This window comes from Euwallacea fornicatus, chromosome 9 (assembly GCF_040115645.1).
Source record: "Euwallacea fornicatus isolate EFF26 chromosome 9, ASM4011564v1, whole genome shotgun sequence".
Lineage (NCBI taxonomy): Eukaryota > Metazoa > Arthropoda > Insecta > Coleoptera > Curculionidae > Euwallacea > Euwallacea fornicatus.
Window position 1 is genome coordinate 3,703,385 of NC_089549.1, and position 19,520 is coordinate 3,722,904.

Sequence of the window (19,520 nt, forward strand, 5' to 3'; positions counted from 1 at the left end):
GTAACGTGATTGATGAACACGTGGAAGTTGCTGAATTTCCTAATGACACTGATATTGTTTAAATAACTGCCAATCATCAATATGAAAACGGTTTGAGTAATGAGGAGTAAGTTGACAGGAACGATGAAGTTTTAATCTCCATAGCTCAAGAGGCCCTTTCTGTTTTAAAGCTCGTAGCATATTATGTACAGGTGTTTTATACAGAAAGTGAAAGCTTTGTAAATGCAACAGATCTTTTGCAAAATAAAATGACTGAAAAAATGTCGAAAAACCGCAAGGTGCAAAGTCAAATCACGGACTTCTTTTCTACCTAAACTTCGATTTGATTTAGAATTTTTGCTGTTTTTTTTCTCATTTAATAGGTACGTATTTACTACAACGAAAAATTGTATAATTTAATATTTATATATTATATATTAAATAATTAAACTTTCCTTATGCGACTTTTCACTGTGATGCTTTATACTCACTATACAGAGTGTTAAAAATAATTAATTTTTTTAATAACTTCGGTGCTTCTTCATACATTTTAATGACATTTTGCAGTGATACGGAGTTCGATAAGGCGCACTTTTCTTATAATCTGTATAAAAAAAATTGAAACCAGAGTGGAGAAAATGTGGGACCGTAGGCACATCCCCTCCAACTTTTTCCCGCACGCTAAAAGTGAACGTGTTTAATTTTGTAAAATAGATGTTCTTTAACCTTTTTTTTATTTTTATAAAATTTTAATTTACCTCTTCCTTAAGAAGATATTCTAGCATATTTCCTCTCTATACATGGTACCCATTGTTCATTAGTATCCGTATTCCTCCGGAAAGAGCCGCCCTTAACTCGGTATATGTTCGTTAGCTTTTTCAGTTTTGCGTATTGAAAAATTAATGATTCTAGTTGACCTGTTTTTCGAAGTGGTTTCACTGGACAAGAAATCATTCTCTTTTCGCCTCGACATTTGTTAGCCTAAATATGGATAAGAGCGCGCTTTTAGATTTAATGATGATGATGAATGGTGGTTACTTTGGTTGTACAGGGTGGTCCATACCTCCGTGTACATATTGCAGTGTCATAAAGTATAAGAGAGGATTTATTCAATAATTTTTTTTAACTTTTTTGAAGTATGCGAATGTTTTACATTCCAAACACATTTTCTATTACGCGTTTAAACACAGTTTCTCCATCTCCCCAAACCGGAAAAAAGACTCAAAAACTGGAGTAAGACGGGCGTGTTTCCTAATTGATTTCCCATAAAAGGTTTCGATGTTTTCCTATGTCGACGTAATGGCGTAAAGTACCAGCTTTGGGAAAGGCGTCAGATGGTCTCTTTGTCTCCCAGTTTTCCCCGCAAAAGATTTTGTGGGGGCGATATCAGTGGCTTTTCATGTCGCAGCGTTTAGGGGGACTTTATTTTTTTATTTCCCGAGAAATAAGTGTCTGGTCTTTGTCTGATGTAGGAAAAAAAAAGTTCCGCGTTCTAATTGAATTGGTTGAATATTGATCTTTGGGGAATAGTGGGAAAAGTTTTGCTTGACAAGCGAACAAGGGTACAATTGGTTTAAATTAGCAATCACTGGAAAGTTTTTATTGATCCAAAGCAGTCATTCTTTGAGAATAACGGAAATTATAAACTATTAGCTTGAGAAGCTTACAAGGTTGCAATTGGTTTAAATTGGAATTTTCTGGAAAACGCTATTGATCCAAGGCAGTCAGCATAATAGGTAATATGACTATGTCCATGTCATAAATTCATAAAACGAAACAAAGGCCTCGTTCCTATCGGGTTAAGTGAAAATCTATAATGTTTCAATCAACCACAACAAAAAGATTGTTTTATAGTACCGGCAAATTCGTGACGTTAATAAATCATTTATTACTTGTTAACAACTTGTATTGAAACATTTACTATGAAACAACCCAACCAGTTATTGTTATGTTTAGAACCAATTTTAAATAGAAAATATCAAATTGAACATGTCATTTTTAATATGTCTAATGAAAACTTTAAACGTGATAGGATATACCTTCTCCCATCCCTTATTAATAAATGGAAAATCTGCAAGGCATCTGTAATTATACAGTTCCCTCCAGAGGGCCTAATAATATTTCCATATGCATAACGGCCACCAGAGTATTTAGTAGGCCTTATATATCAAGTCAGAGTCAAGTTTCAGTAAAATTTAAACTTGAAGTTTCGATGTGGCTCTTAAAAAATCAACAATAACGTTTTTTTTATAATTAATTTGTTTAAACGGAACTTTGAACTAAATTGTAGAAAGTACTTAGTCCTGGAAAAAATATAATTTGTAGAATAAGTATTATCAAGTCTGGAAAAACTTCCCTATCGGGCATGATGGCATTCATTATAAGCTCCTCTATTAATATAATACTGTGCCCCATTTCTAAGCTCCAGTTTTTATATTTAAAAACTAACAGTATTAGGTAAAGGGCAGTGACATAAAGGCTCTTTTGAAGGGTATCTAGGATTATCTTTGAGCATGGCCGAAGAAAGATATCACTCAATTCTAGCTGTTTCCAATGTTTTTTAAAAAACTTGTTGTTCTTCATTTACAGTCAGTGAATGCTTAAAGTAAAATTTCGAGATGTATCATTTTTCTCCGGACCCATTGTTTTTAAAAGGGTTTTGTAAGGTGTTTTTTTACAATTGTATCGCTTTCAATATTTTTAATGCTTATAGCGTTTTTGTTTGAAAAGTTATATACCTGTGGTGCCTTTGGAGCTATTGATGAACAGACAAATGTCTCAATTACTGGTAGGTACTTTTTAATTGGTTTATAACTTGAAACAACTATTAATTTATTTAAGTAATAAGTAATTTTTAGAAGATTTATAAAAATTTGCCAATTTCTCTCCATAAAAAATTAAAATCAAATATGAGTTATTTTTCTTCGGGATTTAATTGTTCTCTTCTATAAATATACAGAACATGTGTTTTTTTGTTTCAATCTAAATTTTAACAAAATAAACAAATTACGTTTTAATGACGCACAACAGATGATTTGTGAAAAAGAATAAAATCATGAAAATGTATCCCTTTAACTAACTTAGGTAACAAACGATAGTGCGTTAATAATTATAATTAGATATATCCATCTCTCGGGTTTACCAAAAACACCAACCGTTATATCTACTCAATTTTAGCCCTGAAACTGCGTACAGGAAAAGTGACATGAAATTGCGCTAAAAGTAAACTCACAATCATTATCTTCCTTTCAGCCCAGACTAACACCCTCCTGAAATATTAATCCCCTAACCCTCATTAATGACTAAAAAACTTGTATCACCTGTGCATCTTGCTCCAAACCAATCCGGCGTGTTCAACCCCTACGCGACAGCCAATAGGAGCGCGTGGCCTCGGTCTGTGCACCACTGATCGGCGGCCTTTTAACCCTCTGTCGCGAGGGGCGTGTTATCTACAGGGTGTCGGCGAACCGGGGTCGATCAAGTCAAATTTGTTAAACTTGACTTTTCGCCTGTAAGCGTGGGCTGTGTTGGTTGTTCCGGTTTTCGAATGAGAGGTAAGAGAGATAGTTTTAGATTGTTATTGGTTTGATTTCCTTTAAGTAGTTGTGCGTAGTTTGCTTGAAAGCTTTTTCTTTTTTTTGCTTAGGAAATTATCAATTTTAATAATTATACGTAATTTTAAAGAACAACACTAAATTCCCTCGGAGTATCTTATAGTGTAATGATGAGAAATTATGTAAGTTCGCTGTTAGTTTTTAGAAATATTGAAAGATTATAATTTTATATAATTAGGTAAATTTAAAATTTTCAAAGTTTGCTTTAAAATTTGAATGGAGGTGATGATTTTCACTGAGTTAAGTTCTAACACTTTGAAATTTTTAGTATATTAAAATTGAAATTTCCAGTAACATCCGAGGACTATTTAATTTTTTTTTTAAATATTGAAACGCCATATAATAATTAATTTTGTGAAAAAAATCACGTTCGGGCTAAAAGGCAAAAAAGCCCATTTTTTTATTGTTAAGAATATTGATAGCTGATAAATTCTAATTTGGCAGTTAAACAATAGTAAAATCATAGTGGTACCCAAAAGGGAAGAATAAATGATTAAAAATGAATTTTTTCTTGATACAAAACAATAGTTTGCCTTACTAAACTTATAAAGTTTTTGGAAGTTCTAAAACATTGTGACTATTGATAAATTATAGTTTAGTATTTTCTAAATCGACTTTAAAAAAATAGAGGTGTACCTACGAGGAATTCAAAATCGTCAAATTGTTTAAAAAAGTCTTGTTGTTTATTATTTAATATTTCGAATAATCTGTAATTGGAAAAGTATGCAGTGAAACTAAGGCGTATAACTTTCAAATACAAACAATCAATAACAAAATATAATCTAACACACAAATTTGGAAATCTGCTAGTCTTGAACCATTTGGATACACCAACGATTTAGTATACGCAACATGTATACTGAGATATACTCAGTAATGTAGAGGTTATCTATAATTTATCAATCAGCTTAAAGTTTAGAAGATCAAGAGCTTTTAAAACAATGTTGCAGAAAGAATAAACTTGATGAGTGCCTCGAAAATCCGAAACGTCGCGTTAAAAATCCGATGGTTCTGTTTTGTAGAGGGCAAAAGGTGCCGATGAAGAAGTAATGTTTACTTTAAATATTTTTCTCTAGAATATTTCGGGAATTAGCTGAAGTTTTCTAAATTTTAAAACGTACTTTTGTTGAACTTGGAAATTATATTGTGAAGTCCAATCGAAACGAGTTCGTATTTTTTCTATGGTTTTCTAGACCCCTATAGTGATCTATGAATTTGAATAGCTCTGAATTATTGCTAAATCATTTCAGTACAACCGTATTATGTATCTTTAACAATGTATACATTGAATCAAGAAACAAATTTTATATAAGAGATGTCTTCAGCAAAACCTTCTGCTTTACATCCCTTCATATTTCAAGCTTTATAAAAAATTGCATAATTAGACCATGAAAGTTTTCGTCAAGTTTCCGTTATTAATTCACTGTTCCTCATATTCCCTATGCTTAGTTGAAGAAAGAGTATAGAATAAGGCAAAGAGAGGTTTAAAAAAAGAAACAGGTTTCTGGTTTAGATCAGTTCAATTCCTTCTAAAGTGTTTGTTATAAATTTTACAAGAATCTAACTCTTTAAAAAAAGGGCTCAACGATACCATTAATATCCTTTTCAACCTTCGTCACGTTTCATGGTGATGGTGGTAAGAACAAGTTAAGAGTGAAACAGTCTTGGGCTTGAGAAGTGAAAAATTAGCTTCTGTATCTTGCAGATTGACTGGCATTAATCAATATAACAAACAGGGAGAAATAGGAACGAATATTTAAATAATTCTCAAATAGATGTTCTGAAATCTTCATAAAATTCCTAAAAAAATCGTCGAAATCTTCTCTTTCCCCGGTCTTTATCTTCGATGTTTGTTATAAGAGATTTCAGTCAGACAAAGGGCTAATGGAATGTGAAATGTGAAAACCACATTAAGTACTATCAAAAATTGCTGATATTTTGGCTTAGAAATGCAGCATTTTTTCTCATTTTACTTTAGTAATAAAGGGTTTGCGACACGATATTCCAGTCGCATTCGGATAATGCATTCCAGCAATACTCTCCTGAGTCTGTATGTTCCTGGGCTTGATTAAGCCAGGTCTTACCCTATTTGTCTTTATCACCCTTATTGCCGACCTTGCCAAATAATTGATCTAGCTCTGAACTCTTTGACTAAATCGATTTTGAACTATGATGGGAGGCTTGAGAAAGGATCCATTGATTAATGTTTGAAATTTATATAGAGCGTTACAGATGTTAGAAGATTCTAAAGAAAATCAAATTTCTTACCCGTGAAAATGACATCACCTAAATACTTTTTAATACAATACCTACTCATAGATAAACCTATGCAAATCCATCATTCGTCACGGATCCCAATCTGCTCGCAAATTGTTCAGATAAATTCATTTTTATGACAGTCATCTCACGATGATTATTTTTTAAAGTTGTCACCCCAATACTGCCGATTGATTGATTCTATTCATAAAAAAAATTATAAACTCAATGCCCAAAGTGAAAATTTAAATTTATAATCTGGCGTACTTCATATGAACCTTCTGGAATATGTTATGGAACTTTTGGCGTTAGGGGTGTAAAAGAGGGTGGATACATGGCGATTTTTTATGCGTTAACGTTTAAGTTTTTGAAGAAAGGGAAAAGTGTATGAAAGTGTATGCCGCACGGTTTTAAGGCAAATATGAACTATAGAGGATGTCCGGAAATAACGTTGAAATATTTTGGGAGGTAATTCTAGAGATTAAAATACTAAAAAGAAGTTGTTATAAATATATTTGAAAACTTGTTTTTCAAAGAGGCCGGAACCCTTTAAGAAGGAACTCTGAAGGTGACTTCTCGCAATATATTCAAAATATTTTGCGTTTAAATTATGAAGTTATATACACTGTCATAAAATAGAATTGAAAAAGGTTTTTTAAGTTAATCATTGTAGATTTTAGTCAATAGCGTCGCATACAGGTGGTTTTCTACAAAAATGTTACCTTACCTTTTTTGTGTGTGATATTTCTCAATTTTCGAAATCAAATTACTGAATGGCCAATATTTTTAAGTAAAAAAAGTTCTCTAATTTCATCTGTTTAGGATAGACCATTTTTCAGAAAAATAAGTATAAACCGAACCACGATTACATCGATATCGAAATAAATGAAGAAAGAAATTTCAGCATCCATTGAGATGAACGGATGCCATTTTTAACATTTGTGGCGAATAAGTGATAAATTCTTAATAATATTAGTCTTCTTGTTGTTGGCTAAGAAAAAAATATTTCTATTACAAGGATGCCTATTATGTTTATCAGTATGCATTTCAATGTCCATGTAATGATGCATCAGTTCATAAATACCGATTTTCCTGAAAACGGTCCACCCTAACGAGTTGAAATAAAAGGAATTTTTTATTTAAAAATATTGGCGATTCAATAATTTAATTTCGAAAATTAAGAAATGACACAAACAAAAAAGGTAGGACACCATTTACGTAGGAGACCCCCGTATGTGACGCCCCTAACTAAAATCTGCCATTATTATTATAAAAAATGTTTTCCCATTCCAACTTATTGTAAAGTTCCAACTTTCATAATTTTAGTCCAAACCTTTTCGAAAATATTGCGAAAAAATATTTTCAGACTTCACCCTTTAAGGGGTTCTAGCCCCTTTAAGAAGCAAGTCTTAGGGTATGTTTATAAAAACATTTTTTAAATTATTTTAATCTCTAGAATCACCTCCCAAAATGTTTCAACGTTACTTTCGGATACACTGTACGTCGTTTAGAGCCGAGAGCATTTCTTGCATTAATCAACTACAAAATAATGTCTCTCTAGAGCTATGTTTTAGAGCTGATTTCCTTGAAAACCAAAAAGAGAAAGCAAATGATTGGCGCAAGACTGAAAATTTTTATTTAGTTAATTTATGCTTCAGAACTATGAAATTCCTCAGGAGCCTCTTGTCAGAGCCCTCAAATTCGGACTGACTTTAAACAACTCTCAACAAACATAGAAATATATTCACCTGGTTTTAAACGCAATATTAATTCCTACTTCCGACAAAAACAACCCTCGTGAATCAAAAATGACTCTTAACACCTGTGTTTTCCCTGAGGGGACACCCCAGCCCTTATTCAAGCTAGAAACTAGCAGACCTGCTATCTACAGTGAAGTTAAATAGTAATTATAGATAAACGTAGGTACAAATTACGCAATATGTTATGATGTGGTCAGATTTCCTGCTGGCCCTGTATACGAACCACTCACCCTTCAAATAGATACACTTAGCTGTTAGCGTGTGTGTGTGTGTGGTTAGAGGGAGAGGGTTGTAAAGGGCTTCGCTGAGTGAGCGAGCGAGATGAGATTTTGAATTGAAAATGTAACATATGAGCATTCGTAGGGGTGTAATTGGCTTTTCCTGATTTAATTATGGGGGTGTGACATTTTCGTGATAAACGATTTGAGTGGAAGTTATTCAGCTCAAATTTCAGGATTTTGAAAGAAATTAGTTCTTAAATTATCAGTGATATTTCAGATGGATGACTCTTCTAGTCATAGACAGGAAACTTTATGTAAAGTGTGCGGAGATAAAGCCTCAGGAAAGCACTATGGTGTGTCCAGTTGTGATGGCTGTCGCGGATTCTTTAAACGAAGCATAAGAAGGTATTTAGAGTCATTTAGGTTCGTTGTACAACCATATAATCTACTTTTCTTTATGTTTCAAATTTTCTAGGAACTTGGAATACATTTGCAAGGAAAATGGCAGGTGCATTGTAGACGTGACCAGGAGAAATCAATGCCAGGCCTGCAGGTTTAAGAAATGTCTGCAGGTTAACATGAAGAGAGATGGTAAGTGATTTTATCCTGAAAAAAAGTTTAATGGCAAAGCAAATTGACGGACCATCTCTAATAATAATCGCTGGGGTGTGGGAATGACAGGGTGAAGTAAACATCGCTTTTAACCCCACAATACTTCCAGTTGTCGCCTCTTTCGCAGCTCGCAGACCTCTCTAATTTATTTACATAGGTGATAATGACGTGGAGCACACATTTTGATTTTATGAGAGGATTCAGATCGATAGTGAATTTGCCAACAAAAAGTAGGAAGCTATGCAGTTCAAGTTTTCCAGCTGAGAATATATAGGGCGTTAAAGAAGAGTATAAAATATTCAAATAGGTAATAGTGTGGACCAAAATAATTTTAAAAATCTTAGTAAACATAGGCCCGCAAACTAACGGTTTCGCAGATATGGAAAGGTATTGTTTTTTGAATCATTTATTTGCAATTTTTTGTTACTTATTTATTATGCACAAACAAACCAAAGTTACGCTTTTTCTTACCTCCTATTTTCATTTGGCAAAAACTTGGATTTTCTTCTCATACGTATTTATTATAAACATTAATTATACCCCTTATCATAAAAATTACAACATCTAGACATAATGCGTGTATTCGAATGAAATCTTATAAATATATTGACAACACTATACAAAATAAATTATTTAATTTGCGAGTGTACCCAAGACCAAAAAGTCTTTAAAATTCGCATAATGTGTATAGCCACCTTGTGAATTTATACCCTCAAAAACTCTTCTGGACATTCTTCGTAACAAACGGTCGATTTCCTTTGCTAGTGGGATTTCCAGGTAACTTGACTTACATTTCACAATTTTGCCAAAGTACGTCATGGGTTCTCCAGTGTAGTAACTTTTCTTGTTCTCATGTCCCCTACGTGTTCTATGGGGGAAAAATCGGGAAAGCGTGGAGGCCAAAGAAGTACATCAACATTGCGACGTGATACATGAGCCATAATTATACAAGCAATATGTGGCCATGCATTGTGATGCTGGAGAAGCACTTTTCCATTACGTTACATGCATAGTAGAGCAATTAATTCCCGTTTTCTTGCCAATATCCTTTTCACTGATAAGGCCAAGTTTACCCGGCACGGAGGTATTAATTTTCACAATACGCATGTTCGGGCCGACGACAATCCCGATGGAATCTGGACCTCAGACACGTTTTTCCTTAAAAATTTGGATGAGTATTGAAGGCGACAGATTGTTATACCAAACCGATTAACACGCATTGCTTATCTAAACTTTCTTCAGAGAAAAATGGATGATCTTTGGAGGACGCCATTCTTTTAGACTAAAGGCAACAAAAGTGGTTCCAACATGATGAAGCTCCAGTCCATTTTGCGATCATCGTTAGAGAGCATTTACACCAAACATTTTCACGTAGATCGGTAAGAGGGAACGGGCCTTTATTATGGCCTGCAAGATCGCCGGATTTTAACCTTGTTAATTTCTGTGTTCGAGGATATTTTAAAACATTAGTCTATGGTACTCTTGCAAATAGCCTCGAGGAATTACAGCTACGAATTAATAAAAATACCAACAAATCCCAACCAATGCGGCAACTTTAGAAAGAGTTCGCGAATATCCTTTAGACAAAGATGCAGCGCTTGCTTGGAAATGGAAGGAGGGCGCTTTGAACATCTTATGTAACTTTATTTATTGCTCTTGCTAGAAATTTATTTTGTTTATTTGTACGTAACAAGTTATAAATTATCTCAAATACATGTTTCAAAAAAGAATATCCTTCCATGTGTACAAAACCGTTACTTTGTGGACCCATGGTTACTAAGACTTCTTTGTTTATTTTGGTCCATACCATTACCTCTGTAAATATTTTACTTTTATTTTTCGTTTTTAACACTGCAGATAACACTAGAGAAGATATATAACTTCTAGAAAAGGGTAATACTTGATGAGCTTGACTGAAGCATGCATTTCCTGTCCAAACAAACCACATTTGTAGTACCAAAAGGTCAAAGTAGGGGAAGCCTTACTACATTATAACTTTCATAGAAACGTTCATAGAAATGATCTTCTAGCCGATGTTGCCAGTACTTCGATCCATTCGTCCAAGGATGATGTTGTCCCAGTGAGACCCAAAAAATAGCTTTGCAACTCCATCTAAATTCACACTAGCAAATAGCAAATGCGTACAGGGTGTATCGTATTACCATGAAGACATTTCAGAACGTGCTATAACTCTGTACAATTATAAGAAATCTTAATGGACTCATGATCAGAAATGCACCATTTTCGATACACAAAGTTTTTCTAAAAAAAAAACTTCTTGGCGAATGTTTTTTTGACTAATCTATACTCACTAAATTTTTCCCCGAATCTTAGAAAAAGTAAAAACACCCGCCCTTTCATTAAATACTACCTAATCACGTACTTTTATCAATTGCGCATTGCTGGCAAAGTCTTGTCGAGATAGGCTTGGGAACAGGCACCTGTTCCAGGAAACCAGACACCCTTTCAGGGCACTGCACGGCGGCCATGATGCCGTGTCGCAGGGCCGCCCTTAATGATGATTACACAAGCCGGGGCATAAATATTTTAGCAAGTCAACTCTTATCCGCCCTCAGCTCCAGTGGTTGGAAATTCTTTTGTTTGATAATGGGGCGATTAAATAAATATTTGCGGTTGTTATTCTTCCCTCAGGTCATCAATCGTAGATCTATAAATACTTCTGAAGTTCACATGGTACCTTAAGAAGTTTCTTCTCAATTTGTTTTAGCTGTACAACATGAGAGAGCTCCCAGAACAACCCACCCAACGATCCATCACTATCCAGTGGGGCTAACTCCGAGATTTCGATCTCTCCAGCCATTATCCATGTTTTCCAGCCTTCCTTTACACTTTCCCACCCCCTCTATTCTGGAGCAACCCCTTTCTTCACCATTAATCAGCAGCCAGGCAAACTTCATGCATCAAGGGCTTATGTATCCCAGCATGTTCGGTGGGCAATTCCCTAAACCTAGTACGTTGTTGTATCCAGTTTTGGGTAAGATTATTGTTTAACTGTCAGGTAATCATTAGTCAGGCAACTTTCACTGGGGAATAAGTAAAAATTAAGGAGCCAGTTATTGAATTAGTAGTAGCTTTGCAACGTCCTTTAACAGAGCACCGGCATAGTTGCACCTCCCTTCCCAAATAGAAATTTGGTAAAATTGAGAGAATCTTAGTAATTTGGTCCTAAATACTGACGCTTTGAGCATGCGTTTCAAGGAGAACATTTTTAGAACATGTGTGACTACATCTATTTTTATCAGTTTTGGGGATACAGAGGCCTAAAGAGAAGCGGCCACTAGAATTTATTGAAAAAAATTCACATTTTCTGAGCTATTCTTCATATATTGAATTTTTTGTATACAACACCTGATATATTTTTGGGTAGTTCGAAGCTGAATTTGAAGGATAACGCAGTTTTCAAAATTTACAATCCAAAAAACGAAATTTTAATTGAGTATATTTTACTATGGCATTTTAAATTCGACCCTCGCCACTAGGATCTCAGAAACTAGAAGAAATACTAAGACGTTTAACTGGGACAAAATTGCATAATTTAATGCTTAACTAAAGGCCGTTTTTCAAATTTGGAAAAAAAATTCAAAATTTAATATTTCGATTTTATTTTTTTAGCGTTATTTGACAAGGGAGCTCAAAACCACACGCACATTTTCATTGCTACTTTTTCTTATCTACACGATGACGTTTTCAGATTTATGACTTGATTATTTTTTTATTGAAAAATCGAATGTGGGGCTCATAAGAAAAATAAGGTTGATGATGGTAATAGGGAGACGAAACGCCCGATGGAAAATCTGAAAACGTCATCGTGTAGCGGAGAAAAAGTGGCAATTAAAATGTGTTTGGTTTTGTGGTTTTGGTGTTCCTTGTGGTATTGGGATTTCTTGTCAAATAACGCTACAAGAAATAAAAAGGAAATCTTTAATTTTCAGTTTTTTTTCGGACATCTTCAGAAGTACTCGGAAAACTCCAATTTTGAAAACGGTATTTGGTTAAGCGCTAATTTACAGAATTTTACCCCCATTTAAACTTCTTGGTATCTCCTTTAGTTTCTGAGATTCCAGTGGTAAGAGTGGAATTTGAAATGGCCTATACATAGGGTGTACCATATCATCATGAAGATATTTCAGGAGGCAGTAGACCTCTGCAAAGTAACTAAAAAGATGCTAATACATCATTAGTCAAAAACGCACCATTTTTGATATGCTGGATGGCAAAAATTTCACATTTTCTTCTCATGCGCTTTCTCACGTATACCTTAAGGTGAATTTTAGGAAAATTCGTACTTCTATTTTATTTATAACCCTGAACAACAAAATGTCAAAATCGTTGATAAATATCTACAGGACATTGTGTTATTATGGGGCCATGTACAATTTTTTGTTTTGTATATATTTTTTGAACACCATGTATGAACTATGATAACAAATTAAAATTTGTTCATTTCTTTTTCATTCTGTATATCGAAGATGGTACGATTTTGACCATGGATTTATTAGTATTTTTTTTATTATTGTGCGGGGTATTATTAATCTATGAAATATTTCCATGATATATCTCTGTATATTTATCTCTAGCAGTTTCGGAGATTTAGAGCAATAATAGTAGTACATCGATTTCAATGGAACATCCAGATGTGCCCCATCCAGGTGAACATTCCAGTTTAAGTTCTCAGTACTTTGATTTATTAGACTAGCCTGGGTAGTTTTACGGAAATACCCTTTTAGGTAATTCGGTGGTGTATAGAGACAAAAGAGAGCATCTGAAAACAGATTTACCGAGGGATGCGTTGAAAGATGATGAAGTAACTAGTTCTGAGGAAATCAATCAAGATAAAAGCAATCTTAGGGACGGTAATATTGCCTCACCACCAGAAAACAAAGAAAAAAATATACTGTTTTTAGAGGTACCGCAACCTAACCAGAACTTACGGCTAGAACTACCCCTAATAAGCTCGGAATCAAAACCTTCCAATTTGGTACCAGTGGACGTGCCCTGCATGTCTGTTTTCGCAGAAAATACTTACGAATCTGCAGCTAAATTACTGTTCTTGGCCATAAAGTGGGCCAAGACAATACCGTCCTTTCTTCGACTTTCCCTGAGAGATCAGTCGATTTTGTTGGAAGAAAGCTGGAGAGAACTGTTCATTTTAACTGCAGCCCAATGGGTTCTTCCAATAGATGAAGGTACAGTCCCTGATTTTATTGAAAGATTTAGAATAATGTTTGGAATTTCAGTAATTCTTGTAAATAACGCCATTGCACCCAGTTCTAGACACGCATTTCTAGAGGAAGATGCAAGAAAGCTGCGGGAGATAATCTCAAGGCTAAACATGCTCAAAGTGGACCACACCGAGCATGCTTGCCTGAAAGCACTGGTTTTATTTAAAGCTGGTTAATACCGACGTGCTGCTGAAAATCATTAAAATTTATATAGAGAAATATTTTAGAATGTAGAGGCCTATGCGAGCCGACTCATGTGGAACTTTTACAAGACCAAACACACGTGATGCTTCATGAATATTGTTCACAACGGCAGAACCACCATAAGGCGAGATTCGGGAAGCTTCTTCTGACTTTGCCTGCAATACAGAGCATATCCAGACAAAGCCTGGAAGAGCTGCTTTTTAAACAAACAGTGGGAGATGTTGCAATTGACAAGCTGCTGGGGGATTTGGCCAAGTCCACGTATGGTTAAGGGGAGGATCTGTTGCTTTAATGCTGTTCATCTGCTTTTGGTGTAGTGTTGCTAGTCATTATTTCTACAGGGTGAAACAACAAAATGGAATAAATTCAATATCTGCATTTTTCCACATATCTGAAAGAATACCGGAATACGTCAATTTCAGATTCTGTAATTACATCCCGCAAGGTAAACATTTCATCTCTAAATTCAACCCTCTTTGCATAACAATTTCAACTCTCAAATGTTCAAATTAGAAGTATGAGTTTATGATGTCTCACTTAAAAGGTCTTTTCATTCTCTATTCAAAATAGCTATATTTTTAAATTTTATTTGAAAGAACAATAGAAAAAAATAAATTTATGTAACTGACGAAAACTCTACAATAAATTAAACAGTTATTAACTAACATTACTTCGTTATTAATAATGTAAGAAAAAAATAAAGCAAACCAATCTAGATGTGTTTGGACTCAACTTTTCCAAATTAGTGGATAGGGAAGCGAAGATCGCTAAAATGATCAGCACAGTCATCTGATCTTACTCCGTTAAAGTTCTTATATATATATGAAGACTTAAAAACGCTTGCGATTAGATTGGTTACCCCTCAGTGTTGATTAATGTTAGAAGACATTTTTACTTATGAATAAGCTGGTGTCAAAAGGTTCGAGGCATGCATTTAGCACATCTCATAGTCATCGAGATTAATTTGTTTTGTTACTTTATTACATTGTCAATAACGAAATGATATTAATCATTAAGTTCTTAGTATGTTCTATAAAATATCGTCAATTTCATTAGTGTATTTTTTTCTATAAATTTTTGCAAAACAGATTACAATCATAGCAGTTTTGGTTAGAGAATGAAAACATCTTTCAAATTAGGTATCACAAACCCATACTTTCAATTTAAAAATTTGGGGGTTGTAAGCCTCACGCAAAGGGGGCTAAATTTAGGGGAAAAGTTTTTACGTGCAGGATGTGTTTTCAGAATCTAGAATTGACGTGTTTCGGTATTTTTTCCATATATGTCGAAATATGCAAATATTCAATTTATTCCATTGGGCCGTTCCACCCTATATCTTTTAATAAATGTTATAAAGTTATTGAATGTACACCTGAGTTTTTATGTAGAGTTGAGGGATTCTTTGTTTCGAGCGCTACAAACGGGAACAACGCGGAAATGACGTAAAAACTTGCTCCAATAGAAGAAATTTTCTGGGAAGTTTGATCGTGTTTTAGATTCGAACAACTCTGTTACTTTGATCCTCAGAACGTAAAGTGAAATAGCTCTGAAAGTGTTCTGGAAGAAGTTTCTGGGAATGAGCCGTGCAGATAGTACCAGGTAAGGAGAGGTGGCAAAAATTTGCCGTACCTGAATTTCTCACTAACAAAAAAATAAAGGCAAAAATCTGACATAACACTGCCACAATCTTTCTGACCATGAATTATTATATAGGGTATTTCATAAACATACCGACACTTTTAGGGGTTGTAGAGCTCATAAAAATAAATATTTAGATCAAATAAATGTTGGGTCCGAAATCGCTTCGTTTTCAATATACAGAGTGTTTAATTTTTTATTTTTTTAAATATTTTTTAAATAATAAATTTTCTGTATAAATAAAATATTCTGCTAACACTAAAACATGCACATCTGTTCCGCCACAGCGTCTCCCTGATTTCGTGTCCTTATCCCAAATCGTTGTTGAATTATAAAAAAAAATTAAATTGAAACTAAACACTCTTTATCTCAAAAATTAAGTAATTTCGGACCTAACTTTATTGGATTTAAATATTTGTTTTTATAAGCTCTACATCCTCTGAATACTTGTCGGCATGTTTATGAAACACCCTATTCTTGTGTATAAAAATACAGGGTGGAAGAGTGTCATAAGGCTTAAAATTATCTTTCTCATAAAAAAATTTGATGAATTATCCGTAATACAGTACAATTAAATCTCTACCAGGAAATTCCATCTTATTAATGATTCATTATGCATATTAACCTATCTCATCATCATGTCAGTACTACCCACCAAATACATGTAATTTCAATTGCACTTACAAATAACTGACCCGCTAATACTAATTAATTTAAAAGGATAAGGGGCTATAAAGACAAGATTTATTACAACCAAAACTTTAGTTTATCGAAGTTAACACTGATTTCAAGACCTAAGAGGTAAAAATGTCTAAGTTTTCCATATTCTTGATGCTGGCTTTAAGTGCTATGGGCAGCTATACGCGAAACGTGAGTATATGATTTAAATGATGGTTGGTAAAATCCCAATATAATACCCGTTTAGATGGCATTACCACCAGAACTACAAGACTACGTAAGCGACCTTCATAACCTGTGTCTGGACAGGACTGGACTGGAAGAAAGTAAGTTGCCTTTTGATCTTCTCTGACAACCTCTTTGTTGGTTATTACCTTGAACTTCTATGCAGGTGATCATGCCAACTATGATATGAAAAGTAAGGATGAGAAAATGATGGTAAGAAGTGCACATTTAACTGCCAAAATTAGTCTAAGTTTTATCCTATCTTTAGTGCTATATGAAATGTTTGATGCTCGAATCTAAATGGGTGAGTCCTACGCGACAACCTCCATGACTTCAGTTTAGGCAATTTAAATGCTGTTGCAGATGAAGCCTGATGGTACCATAGACTACGATTTTATCGACTCAGAAGCTCATCCTGATGTTAGGGAAATTTTAATGGCAGCAGTCAATGAGTGCAGGATCATTGATGGTATGAAAATAATAGTGGTGCGCCACAATGACTTAGTATATAGTGTGTCTCAAAAAGGTCTGAACAAAATTCTACCATAGATTTTTGAGGCAAAAAGTTAACAGACTCGTACTAAGATACTTTTTTTTTCATAAAACTTGTAGGAAAATACAAATTTATTCATGAATAAATTTTATACAGGGTGATAAAAGAGTTGTGTCGCCTTATAGAGAGTTCACTTAGCACTGATAGTGCTCTCGAGAATGTGCCTCGAAAGTGTAAACGAACTCCGATTTCTCGCCCCTAAAAACTCCAGCGATGCGACATATTGTTCAGATTACAAGCAAAGTAATTGATTTTTTTCCTTTTTTAAATTTTGTCTTTGACGTCCTGTAATTTGAAAACTGTCCAATTTTGGATTAAGGCAAATTATTAAATCGTTATGTTTTCTTCTTCAAAATCTGTGGTAGAATTTTATATAGACTTTTAAAAGACACCCAGTAGAATAAAAAAAATGTCAAAGTGGCTTTTAAGCTCCAACAGCTTCATTATCTGCTCAAGTGATCATGACTTGACGGTTGATGTTAACAAAATGTGTGTTTTAGCTGGAGCGGATCTCTGCGAAAAATCTTACAACTTCAACAAATGTCTCCTCAAGGCAGATCCTGAGGTACGTCTAAGAAAAATGGTTAATCTGTAGCTCATAATGTGAACATTTTTAGAATTGGTTCTTGGTTTAGCAAGTTTCATCAAATCTGCAATTGCCACCATGATCAACTTAATGTTTCAACTAAAGGCAAATAATTTTAATTATTTGCACCTAGTTTAGGTCATTTAGTTATGTTAGTTCATTTAATTTTGAAGAAGTATTTTTAGCTATTTTTGCTTGCTTGAACAGCTTGTTCCAGCTACAGAGAAGCTGCAAAATTTTAAAGTTTTGGTAACAATAGGTGAAACGAATCAATAATAATCTTCTTCCCTTAGCTTGTCAATTTTTAATTGAGTTTTGTATACTAATTTTGTATCACATTAATTAAGGAAAATTACTTAAAAACCTCGTAATTTTGAAGTTTCTTTAAGGATCTAATCTCGCATGGCTTTCTGTTAATATACGAGAACGTTATGACACAAAATTAATATTTTGTAATATTGAAAATCGAATTAGATGTGTATTTAACAATAAACGAATGGTGAATTATCATAGTTAGAACCGATTATGCGGCCTTATTATCTACCGAATTCATAAAATAAATTAAAAAGTAGAAACATGCTCAAAAACTCATACCTGGTAGCCTTTGACCAAATCTGACTTGACAAGTGCTGCCAATTTAGGCAATCAGGCGCACGCACGGTGGTCGAAATTAGCTATTACGTAGGACAAATCTTCTAACGCTTTACTAATTTTTGAGCAAATATTTAACTTTGGTTAATTTATTAAAGGATGGACGGAACTCACCAATTTCGCCAACTCTAACATATTTTCTCTATAGGTAATATTTTCAGAAATCTATAATTCGGAACTTGAAATTTTTGTGAAAGTGCAAAGAAACAAAATTTAAGTGTTTTTTTTTCAATTTTATTAATCATTATCATCAACATTATGATATGTGAATCATTATCGCTAAAAAGGCAAACTTTGCTAAAGTGCACTAACGTGTTGGTTGCTAACTGATCCATTTATTTGCAATGTAAAGGCATTGCCTGTAGGTATAGATAATATTAATCCGGGTTATAATATTATTATTTTCAGACACGTTAGGTTTTATTTATTGCTCCAAAAATGGAAAAAATTGGAAGATTTATAGTGATTAGGATATAGTAATTTAGTGTATTTGTCCTGGCTTTATTATGTATATTATACTCCGAGAGACCCAAATATTTTAATTTAAAAAAGCGATTTTAACTGAAGTACTGCTCTTCTTGAGTATTTCATAACAAAACTCATAACATCAAGCTTTTAATCAGGGCCTTACGGGATTTTTGTTCCGTACGTTCCTGAACCTACGTGAATTTCGCAGAATTGGTATTATTCAGAAAGTATATTAATTCGAAAATCCCGAAATTTCTCAAATTTTAAAACTGTCATTCATGAACATAAATTAATTCATTGGCGAAAACCTTATGTTTCGGCAATTAGAACTTTTCAACATTTTCAAATATGAAAGAAAAACGAATCTACTGAATGATGCTTTTTAGAGGATCCGGATGATTTAAGAACCTTAAACTTTTTTATCGCACGCCAGTGGCCGTCTACTTATCGAAGTCTCATTTTTCTATAAAAATTAGAAAAATTTTTACACCCCTTGCATTATTTCCGTATATATCACCATTTTTAGTGATTTTCAAAAGACTAGAAATGCACCTGATTTTTGTCTAAGAACGTGTGTTCCCATTTAAATTTAGCATAAGTGATTTTTACTGAAAAATGATGTGCGTTTTCGATATTTTGCTACAGAATAGCATCGGCTGTATCATCCAGTAGAGCAGTTGCCTCTTTTGAGGGGACGGTTCTTCAATTAACGGCATTATTTTCTGAAGGGTCCCCAATATGTTAAAGCTCTTCTGATGCACGTCTTTATGTGTGGCACATGACGTATTCAAACCAAACTGAACGCTCAAATCCTTAATGAATTACTTTGATC

At 34.0% G+C, this 19,520-nt stretch overlaps 2 protein-coding genes across 6 annotated transcripts; both read left to right on the forward strand.

The window, feature by feature from the left end:
• Window positions 1-3,440: 3,440 nt before the first annotated feature.
• Window positions 3,441-15,428, forward strand: LOC136341065 (nuclear receptor subfamily 2 group E member 1-like). Of its 5 annotated transcripts, none has more exons than XM_066285654.1 (9): window positions 3,441-3,533; window positions 8,108-8,253; window positions 8,306-8,421; window positions 11,171-11,437; window positions 13,191-13,316; window positions 13,368-13,649; window positions 13,701-13,856; window positions 13,913-14,150; window positions 15,278-15,423. In XM_066285654.1, exons 2-9 carry the CDS (start codon window positions 8,108-8,110, stop codon window positions 15,333-15,335), a joined length of 1,389 nt encoding a protein of 462 aa, XP_066141751.1. In that variant the 5' UTR covers window positions 3,441-3,533; the 3' UTR covers window positions 15,336-15,423. The 5 variants fall into 5 exon arrangements, with proteins under 5 accessions (XP_066141751.1, XP_066141754.1, XP_066141750.1 ...); XM_066285657.1 differs by lacking the exon at window positions 3,441-3,533 and adding an exon at window positions 3,627-3,715 and having other exon boundaries at window positions 11,171-11,413; window positions 15,278-15,428; XM_066285653.1 differs by lacking the exon at window positions 3,441-3,533 and adding an exon at window positions 3,627-3,715 and having other exon boundaries at window positions 15,278-15,425.
• LOC136341066 (general odorant-binding protein 83a-like) lies at window positions 15,363-18,148 on the forward strand. The gene is made up of 8 exons (XM_066285659.1): window positions 15,363-15,488; window positions 16,248-16,397; window positions 16,453-16,531; window positions 16,597-16,643; window positions 16,699-16,734; window positions 16,794-16,899; window positions 17,484-17,548; window positions 17,601-18,148. Exons 2-8 carry the CDS (start codon window positions 16,335-16,337, stop codon window positions 17,616-17,618), a joined length of 414 nt encoding a protein of 137 aa, XP_066141756.1. The 5' UTR covers window positions 15,363-15,488; window positions 16,248-16,334; the 3' UTR covers window positions 17,619-18,148.
• Window positions 18,149-19,520: the final 1,372 nt, after the last annotated feature.